Below are 11151 nucleotides of genomic sequence, written 5' to 3'. Positions count from 1 at the left end.
TAACGTGTGTAAAATGCATACAAAAATATGTGTAAATTCTTCTTTCCGTCCTAGTTTGATTTTGGAGGAGGTGAAGAGGATGAATGAGTATTTATAAAGGTCTTAATCCTCTAAAATTGAAACAGATAATGTTGCATTTGCATTAAAGTCATATTTGCAATACTGTAATTATACGTGTAAACGTTGGGAAGCTTGATCTTCTATTTTTTTAAATATAATTATATAATTACAATTCTTTTATCTTTTAGTGAGGAGGTTGATCTCTAAATAAAAGCATATTGACGATATTTCATTTTGTTGAAAATACAAATCTTTTTAAAGATAGACAAATTATAGTAATGTCATTTATGAATTTTTAAGGTAAAATATTGATCATCAACCATGAAATTTTTATCCATGTTTTATCCGGCTTGTTCCAAAAGATGTTGATTGATTATTAGATCATTTTCACTAAAATTAACTTGCATGTTAAATACAAAGATAATTCATATGAGAAAATAAAATAGTTTTTTATATTTAAAATATCAAAGTAATTTTATCTTAATATCAAAGTTAATCATTTTAGTTGATGGTAAAAGAAAAAACAAAATGACAATAGTAAGCAGAATAGCAAGAGAAAGTATACTACAAATTTAATGTAGATTCTTCCAAACACTTCTATTTGTTTTCTCTTGAATTTAGTGAAGTATCGGTATCCTCAACCAACCCAGCACTATAATTTATTGCGACATCACTTTTTTATTTTATTTTAAAATAATTAAAATTTTAAAACATTTTATATTAGAGGGATCAATACCTAACTTAAACTCATAGGTACATGTCCATCTCGAAATTTTTAACTTAGCCGAAATATCTATCTTTAATGTTGGTCAAGATGGTCGGACAGGAGCCCCAGCCCGGTGCATATAGGCTAACCCATGATGTCGAACAACTTGTTCCTGAATGATTAAGAGACAAATTAAGGGTCACAAGAAGGTTATGAAATTAATATTTGAACCATCATTAATGGTCATTAGTGAGGTGTCAGACGTTACCTCCAACGTTTTAGCTTTAGAAATGAATGGACGTTTCATTATGGTTGGAAGATTAATAATACAAACTATATAAAGATATTAGGAGAAAGGGAAAAATAAGCATGGTCAATGAATAACACAAAAAGGAAAGGAGCACGTGAAAACATTGGTGAAGGTGTGAAAAACACAAGAAATTGGGAGTTTGAATTAGATTTTAAAAACAAAAGCTTTTTGTAGACTCAAGAACACCACACAAACACTAAGAATAAAGAGATAAAAACAAAAGTATTTTTATCCTGATTCGCTTGAAACTCAAAGCTACTCCAGTTCATCCGCCAAGATGATTTTGCCTTATACACAATGACTTAATCCACTATAATCAACTGATTACAAAAGTCACAAAGAATAACCTTATTTGTCTTCTCAAGGATTTGACTATACCCTAATCTATTTAAGGAAAATCATAAAGAACAACTTTCTTTGTCTTCTCAAGGATCTAACTAAAACCTAGTCTCCTCAAGGAAATACAAACAAACAGTTTGAATAATATTTTGTGGGTTACAAGTTACTTATACACAAGCAAATTTTACACAAATGAATTACAAATACTTAAAGAAAAATATGCACAAAATTTAGATCTTTTTCACGTAGAAAACATTCTTATAAAATTGTTGTAGCGCTTGCATTTTTCTTCAAGTCTCTAAGTCCTATTTATATAGCATAAAAAAGAGATAGCTGGAGGGCAAAATTAGGATACCAAGTAAAGCGGCTGCCCATTGTTGGATTGGTGAAATGAGTGATACATAGTATAGTCCTTCGCCCACAATTTCAGTGACAAGTGTGATGTATAATACTACCCACAATATCATGTAGTTGAATGAACATTTGATTTGTATCTTGTATCATTTGATCACGTATCCATTTTGATCTTATCTTAAAATTAATTGGCTTCTTGTGAAAGTTGATGAAGTATGAAAAGAAGAAACACACAACTTGATTCAGAAACTTTAGAATCTTCAGTCAGAACCTTGACAACGTCAACAGTCTGACTTGAGATCTTCAGAATCTTTAGCTAAGTAACAAAACTTCAAAAACTCGTCATTCTTCAGAAGATTGATGATCAGAGTCACGTTCAGAAGTAGAAACGAAGAGAACGTTGCAGCAACAACATATCGTCTCTTTAGAAACTTCTCAGGAGTGAATCAACACAGAAACAGAAAGATCATTGCAGCAACAACTTGACATCTTTCAAAATTTCTCATGATTAGTTCAGAATCTGAATTTTGAACACGATGTTTAGAAACTGATGACGTTTCACGTCATATACTCAGAATCAGAACTGACTGTAAAAGCTACACAATAACAAACTATTAGGGTGCCAAAATTATTGTCACACAAATACAACATTGTTATCATCAAAATTCAAGGTATAGATGCAGAACCAAATCTTGCTCTAACAATTGAATCATCAACAAGGTGACCAAGATTCCTCCCTAACCTACCTCTTGTCAGACTGGATGATTGCGATCCTACCTGACTAGTTTCAGGAGAATTTCTCCAAATGATATTTATAAAAAAAATATCAAAAAAATTTACCTTTGTTTTTTTATTAGATTTTTTCATTTGTCCCCTTTTTTATAAATTGTCTTTTATCAATTATTAGAGTGCATCATTAGACAATCCCTATACACCCTTTATTGGTTAAAAAAAAACCAATCAAAACGCTGTTTTCTTCCCATAATTTTTAAATATCGAAATAAATTTATCGATTGACACATTAAATAAAAGAATTAAAATAGTTTTACTAAAATATTATATATTGATATATTACTTTCATCTTAAAATATTCTAAAAGATATTAAATTAAGAGTAACAAAAATATTATTCATTATATAATACAACTAAAAGTTTAACTTCAATCAGTTTTTCCAATTATTTTGAAACAAAGAAATACAAAAATAGGACTAGTTGAAACGAAGAAAAACGAAAAAAGGAGTAGTTGAAATAACATTTTTCCAAAAAAAGAAAAGTTTAACTTCAATTGTTTTTTTTCTTCAAAATATTAAAAACTGTAATTCCTATGAGAATGCATTGCTATAAAGCTACAAGTATTTCACATACATTTGTATAAAATATAAAATTTTCTCTCACAAATAGGAAGATCAAGTGAAGTTTCAAAGTGGAAACAAACACACAAGAGGATCAAAATTCATAGGAATTACAGTTTTTAATATAGATGGATTTCTTGGTAAGCGATGGTCGCGTGGATAGACATGGCGACATTGCTGATAAACGAACGACCGGAGGATGGAAGGCTGCTCCTTTTATCATAAGTAAGCCACACAACATTATGAAATTAGATAGAATCACAATTTAGACATAATGTTTCCAATGTTTGATGATGTTTTTGTTTTCCAGTGAACGAGGCAGTTGAGAGGGTGGCGTACATTGCAATAGCAATGAACATGACACGTTACTTGGTTAGTGAAATGCATCTAACAATACCAGATTCTGCTACTCATGTCACAAATTGGATTGGATCTGCTTATGTACTCACTCTTCTCGGAGCCTTTCTAGCCGACGCATATTTCGGTCGCTTCAAAACGATTCTTGTTTTTTCTTTCATCTATGCAGCGGTAACTATATTTAACTTACTCATTCTTACTTTTTTCGTTTCTTATCAATGGTGCTCAAATATTGACCTAAATCATGTTACAGGGTATGTTTATGCTGACAACATCAGCCTCGTTCGACACATTCCACCCGCGAAAAAACAAAGAAGCAAGCCAATTCCAAATGACATTCTTATTAGGTGCACTTGGCCTTGTTGCTTTAGGTACAGGAGGAATCAAGCCTTGTGTATCATCTTTCGGAGCGGATCAATTCGACGAAGGCGATGAAAAAGAAGTTCAAAAGAAATATTCATTCTTCAATTGGTTTTTCTTTGCCATCAACATCGGTGCACTTCTCGGAACTACGCTGCTGGTTTATATACAAGAAAAATTAGGGTGGAGTTGGGGTTTTGGAATACCAACCATTACTACATTTTTGTCTATCTTTGTTCTAGCTATTGGTATTAACCATTATCGTTTTCAAAAGCCAATGGGAAGCCCTTTTACTAGGTTTCTTCAAGTTATTGCAGCTTCCGTAAAGAATCATCGACGAGGAGTTGTCGTCGAAAAAGAAACTCAACTCTATGAAGTCGAGACAACACAATCTGATATTATTGGTGCTCGTAAGCTTCAGAGGACTCTACAATACAGGTTAGTTATATATAGATCAGATACATATACAGGATATAGTTATTTAGTTTCGATTCATATTTTTTTTTTTAAATCTGAAGGATTTTAGATATATCAGTTATTCAAAGAATTTAAAAATTGAAATTTTGTAGGTTTTTGGACAAAGCAGCGGTTGTAACACCAAAAACCAAGATTAATGATAGATGGAGTGTATGCACAGTGACACAAGTGGAAGAATTCAAATCAATCCTAAAAATTCTTCCAGTTTGGGCAACTACCATTGCACTATCAATTTGTTTAGGTCAAATGTCAACTTTTTTTATAAGTCAATCCAACATCATGAACCGAAAACTCGGTAACTTCGAAATCCCAACGAGTTCCGTCACCACATTTGCTGCGATCAACGGCCTCATACTTGTCCCGATCTACGAGCAACTCTTTATCCCGGTTCTTCGAAAACTAACCGGCCACCAGCGTGGCATCACGTCATTACAACGAATGGGTGTTGGGCTTTTCATCGGAACCATAGCTATGGGTTCGGCTGCATTCGTTGAAAAGAAAAGACGCGAAGAGTACCCGCACCTACATAGCATGAGTGTGTTTTGGTTGTTACCTCAGTTTTTCCTAATTGGTTCTGCTGAAGTTTTTACCTATGTGGGACAGTTAGAGTTTTTCTATGATGAAGTAACCGATGGGACAAAGAGTATTAGTAGTGCAATGTTTTTGTGCGAGTCGGGAATCGGAAACTGGTTGAGTACTGCTTTGGTTAAGATTGTTATACTTACAACTGGAGGACAAGAGCAAGGATGGCTAAGGAATGATCTTAATAAAAGCAAGTTGGATTGGTTCTATTGGATAGTGGCAGTTATCAATGCTATCAATTTCTTAGTCTATTTGATGGTTGCAACAATTTACAAAGGAAAAGAATCAGTGATTGCAAGATCTGACAACATTGATGAATCAAACGAAGATCATCACATACAACCATGAGTACACCCTATTCATGTTAATATATTTTGTAAAATTATATTTTGTGTTATTTTCTTTATGCATTCTCAAAGCTAGGGATTGGTTGTGAATTAGTTAGGATAAATTTGCCAGCAATTTGTTGCTAGTTTCTAGCAAACAAAGCTAGCTTGGGATTGGTTTTGAATTAACTATGATATATATATGTATTAGCATGGATTTGAAGACAAATTATCTGGTAAAAATAATCTTAGCTAATTATATTTGTTCTCCTACTAGTTGTTCCTACCATTTTTATAGCTATTTCCTAACTATTTAAAGCTTTTCAATATTACAATTAGCATATCTAATAAAAAGTGATTATTCTATAGTATAAAAATATAAACTACTCAATATATAATGTATTTTCTCAATTTTTTAAGATGTATTCATCCCTGAATAGAAGACTAGAAACTTGACATGTAAAATCACCAAATTTAAATATATACAGAAAGAGATATCATAAGAATATCACTACAACAATATCTAATTTTACCTTTCTAGGATTATACATGCTCTTCTAAGGTATTATATATATATATATATATATATATATATATATATATATATATATATATATATATATATATATATATATATATATATATATATGTATATATATTTATGCATTTTTAATGCATCCTTAAGATTTATTGACTACCATTCGAAATTATTTAAATGTTTATAATTTCTGGAGATGCATTTCCAGACGCACCAAATTTTGGATAAACGTTATAATATTACGGAGATGCATTTCCGTAATAATTTAAAACATTCAATACATTCCATTCAGAAGTCATTTACATTTGAATTGTACCGAAGATACATCTCCGTAAATATTCCGGAGATACATCTCTGATACGTCTCAGAACAGATATTCATGTTATATGTTATTTTTCTGTGTTGTGATGAAGATTTAAAATATATCGTACAATAAAAAAAAATAGACGTACATAATTTCAGATGGACCAAAAATGCCATACAAAAATAAAATATCAATAAATATCGAAAATGTCGTACAATCGAGATCAAAAAGTAACAAGGCCGTCAAAATAAAATACAAACCATAATACTACTACTAGATAATAAGAGACTAATGTATGTGCATGACAACCTCTCCTCTACCTCCTCTGCCAGCTTTGCCTCTTCGAACATCAATCTCACTCGTCCCCTAGTGTTGTCTCTGGTACATCAATGTCCCCCGCGCCTCCGTCATGATGGAATCTAGGACTTGTCTCACATTAGCCCCATCAGGAAAGATACCTATGTCAATGTCTTCCTGCGCAATCTCCATTATGCAACGACACCTAGGCAAGACATCTTCAACATGATCTAGCCGTGAATGCCCCTCCTTTAGTATCTCCTGATGAGCTGGTCTCGGTGGGTCTCTTGGAGCAGCCTACACATGTACGAATGCGACACTTGTAAGTTCAGAGTGTGCCTAAGAGGGGGGAGAGATGGATTAAAACTTTAGAAATTCTCCTGTTTTTATGAATACTTGTTCCTTCTTTTCTAGTTTGGTTAGGAAATGAAAGCGATGAAGTACGGAAAGTAAAAAAATATCGAGATGTGTCTTAGTTCCCTTCACAATCCGAAGGTACGTCTAGTCCCCTTACCACATGTAAGAGATTTTATTATTGTTAGATCTTCTTACACAAGACTCTGACCAAGTTATCAAGAACAATCATCTTGAAAACTATCACCACATGAAAAGAAAACAATCCTCTCTTTTCTTGCACACACACTTGTTTCCAACAATCTTGAAAAAAATAAGCAATACGAAACAAACTATCTTATTTTCAACAATTCTGAAAAATAAAATATGGATTACAACAATAGTTTTTTAGTGTAAAGTTTGTAGTATAATTATCACACTAAGTGATATATCAATGTACTTGATCTTCTCTTCCAATGACAATAATTCACAAACACAAAGGTGTTAGATTGCTTAAGTATTTTCTGGTTTGAATGATGTGAGAATATGCAGAAAATATCTTGAATAAAAGTTGACAACAAGAAATGTGAATTCTGAAAATTCTAAGAGTTTTGATTGGAAGAGGTGATTTTTGAATTTGGAAAATCATGTATTTATATGTGCATTAGACCTCTAATAAATCATGGTAAAGGTCTGAAAAATATCATGAACAATTGTCAAGTTGAAATGAAATGATTCCATGAAGTGGTGCATGAAGAGTTGTTAGTAAAGCTATGGATTTTTCAAAAACGCACAGAGGTAAATCGATTTACATAGGGGTAAATCGATTTCCCTGTGACAATGTTTAAAAAATATTTCAAAAAATTACAGTAGGAAATTGATTTCCATAAGAGGTAAATCGATTTACCCAATCGAAAAATTAATTCTTTGCGTTTGGAAATATATAGGCTTCAGTCGTAAATCGATTTCACTAAAGGTAAATCAATTTACTTAATTAAAAACATGAAAAATATAAGCCTAAGACATTTGTCATGCACAAGGAAAGGTTCTGCAATGATTGTTGAATACTTGAGCATCTAAGACTTTAGTGAAGGTAAATATTCTCATTATACCTTCTTGAAATGCAATAGCTTAAATTCTTGAATCATGATACTATATCTTTGAGTAATATCTTTGCCTTCTTGTCACTTGGAATTTTGTCTTCATCAAAATGCATTCATCATAGAGAAGCTTGACTTCACAACACCCTGACGATCCATCTGATGTACCCTTCGACGTAGCTCTAGTTGCTCTCAGCTATGGTAGCTTGTGCCTCCTCCGATACCATATGACTCTCATAACCATCAAACATGTCATTTTTTTGTATATATGTCAAGACAGGAGGAGCAGAGACAACTGAGTGTCTAGAAATGGTCTGAGTGTACCTGAACTGCCATATGACGTCCTCTTTCATGTTAGTATGTTTTGTAAAATTATATTTGGTGTTATTTTATTTATGCATTCTCATAGTTAGGGATTGGTTGTGAATTAACTATGATATATATATATATATATATATATATATATATATATATATATATATATATATATATATATATATATATATATATATATATATATATAAAAGCATGGATTTGAAGGCAAATTGTCTAGTAAAAATAATCTTAGCTAATTATATTTGTTTTCCTACTAGTTGTTCCTACCATTTTTATAACTATCTCCTAACTCTGTAAAGCTTTTCAATATTACAATTAGCATATCTAATCAAAAGTGATTATTCTATAGTATAAACTACTCAATATATAACGTATTTTCTCAATTTTTTAAGGTGTACTCATCCCTGAATAGAAGACTAGAAGCTTGACATGTAAAATCACCAAATAAAAATATATACAGAAAAACATATCATAAGAATATCACTGCAAGAATATCTAATTTTACCTTTCTAGGATTATACACGCACTTCCAAGGTATTATAGACTGTAACTTGGCTTAGATTAATGTATAATATATTTGAGCATTTCTTAATGTACCCTTAAGACTTATTTGCTACCATGCGAAATTATTTAAATGTTTATAGTTTTTAGAGATGTATCTCCAGATGTATCAAATTTTGAATAAACGTTGTAATATTACGGAGATGCATCTCCGTATTAATTTAAAACATTCAATACATCGCATTCAGAAGCCATTTATATTTGAGTTGTATCGGAGATGCATCTCCGTGAATATTCCGGAGATACATCTCCTATACGTCTCAGAACAGGTATTCATGTTATATGTTGTTTATCTGTGTTGTGATGAAGATTTAAAATATATCATACAATAAAAAAAATAGACGTACATAATTTCAGATTGACCAAAAATGTCATACACAAATAAAATATCAATAAATGTTGAAAATATCGTACAATCGAGATCAATAAAGTAGCAAGACCATCAAAATAAAATACAGACCATAATAGTAGTTCTAGATAATAAGAGACTAATTCATGTGTATGACAACCTCTCATCTACCTCTTATGTCAGCTCTGCCTCTTCGAACATCAATCTGACCCGTCCCCTAGCGCTGTCTCTGGTATATCAATGTCCCTCGTGCCTCCGTCATGATGGAATCTAGGACCTGCCTCACATCAGACCCATTAGGAAAGATACATTCATCAATGCCTTCCTGCGCAATCTCCATTATGCAATGACACACAGGCAAGACATCCTCAACATGATCTAGTTGTGTCTGTCCCTCCTTTAGTATCTCCTGATGAGCTGATCTCGGTGTGTCTCCTAGAGCAGTCTACACCACGTACGGACGCGACACCTGTAAGTTCGGAGTGTGTCTAAGAGGGAGGGGGTGAATTAGGACTTTAACCAAGTTATCAAGAACAATCCTCTTGAAAACTATCACCATAATAAAAGAAAGCAATTCTCTCTTTTCTTGCATACACACTTATTTCCAGCAATCCTGGAAAAACAAGCAATATAAAACAAACAATCTTATTTTCAACAATTCTGAAAAATAAGATACGGATTACAACAATAGTTTTTGAGTGTAAAGTTTGTAATATAAAATCACACTAAGTGATATATCAATGTACTTGATCTTCTCTTCCAATGCCAATAATTTACAAACACAAAGGTGTTAGATTGCTCAAGTATTTTCTTATTTGAATGATGTGAAAATATATTGAATAAAAGTTGACAAAAAGAAATGTGAATTCTGAAAATTCTAAGAGTTTTGATTGGAAGAGGTAATTTTTGAATTTGAAAAATCATGTATTTATATGTGCATAACACCTCTAATGAATTATGGTAAAGGTCTAAAAATATCATGAACAATTGTCAAGTTGAAATGAAATGATTCCATGAAGTGGTGCATGAAGATGTGTTAGTAAAGCTACTGATTTTTCAAAAACGCACAGAGGTAAATCAAATTACATAGTGGGTAAATCGATTTCCCTATGGTAACGTTTAAAAAATATTTCAAAAACTTACAGTAGAAAATCGATTTGCATAAGAGGTAAATTGATTTACCTAGTTGAAAAATTAATTCTTTGCGTTTGGAAATGTATAGGCTTCAGTGGTAAATCAATTTCACTAAAGGTAAATCGATTTACTTAGTTAAAACATGAAAAATATAAGCTTAAGACATTTGTCATGCACAAGGAAAAGTTATGCAATGATTGTTTGAATACTTGAGCATCTAAGACTTTAGTGAAGGTAAATATTCACATTATACCTTCTTGAAATACAATAGCTTAAATTCTTGAATCATGATTTTATATCTTTGAGTAATATCTTTGCTTTCTTGTCACTTGGAGCTTTGTCTTCATCAAAATACATTCATCATAGAGAAGTTTGACTTCATAACACCCTGAAGATCCATCTGATGTACCATTCGACGTAGCTCAAGTTGCTCTCAACTATGGTAGCTTGTGCATCCTCCGATACCAGATAACTCTCATAATCATCAAACATGTCATCTATTTGTATACATGTCAAGGCAGGAGGAGCAGAGACAACAGGGTGTCTGGAAATGGTCTGAGTGTACCTGAACTGCCGTATGATGTCATCGGGAAGATGAGGAGCAATGAGATGCGATTTGCATGCCAACCATCCAGAGTATAGAACTATATCGTCAAATGGACGCATCTCACGGTGATCAACATAGCTGTTGAAGTGCATGTCTTCAGCAATCAAACGGTCAAGATAGACTCTGTAAGGCTCGGTCACCTGGTTCCCTTTGACAAAGTGGGCTTAAATTCCGTCATTCATCCAACTTTTTAGTTTCTTTTTCCATAATATCTTTTTAAGGGACTAGTTTTTTTCTTTTATTCATGTTACCCATTTGTTTCTTTTATTCATGTTACCCATTTGTTCATGTTACCCATTTGATTTTACTTTTTTTCACAAGATTTTTTTCTTTTATTCATGTTACCCATTTGTTTTTACTTTTTTTCAT

At 32.2% G+C, this 11151-nt stretch overlaps 1 protein-coding gene across 1 annotated transcript; it reads left to right on the top strand.

Annotated features, from left to right (window-relative positions):
* The first annotated feature begins 3099 nt into the window (after positions 1–3099).
* On the top strand, positions 3100–5245 carry LOC127078608 (protein NRT1/ PTR FAMILY 8.1). The gene is made up of 5 exons (XM_051019048.1): positions 3100–3138; positions 3250–3346; positions 3432–3649; positions 3732–4276; positions 4408–5245. The coding sequence occupies exons 1-5, from the start codon at positions 3100–3102 to the stop codon at positions 5243–5245; spliced, it is 1737 nt and encodes a 578-aa protein (XP_050875005.1).
* The last annotated feature ends 5906 nt before the right edge of the window (positions 5246–11151 follow it).

The sequence above is a fragment of the Lathyrus oleraceus genome, chromosome 5 (assembly GCF_024323335.1).
Source record: "Lathyrus oleraceus cultivar Zhongwan6 chromosome 5, CAAS_Psat_ZW6_1.0, whole genome shotgun sequence".
In the NCBI taxonomy this organism is placed as follows: domain Eukaryota; kingdom Viridiplantae; phylum Streptophyta; class Magnoliopsida; order Fabales; family Fabaceae; genus Lathyrus; species Lathyrus oleraceus.
The sequence above is the reverse complement of the archived record's forward strand: the minus strand, read 5'-3'. Positions and strand labels throughout refer to the sequence as shown.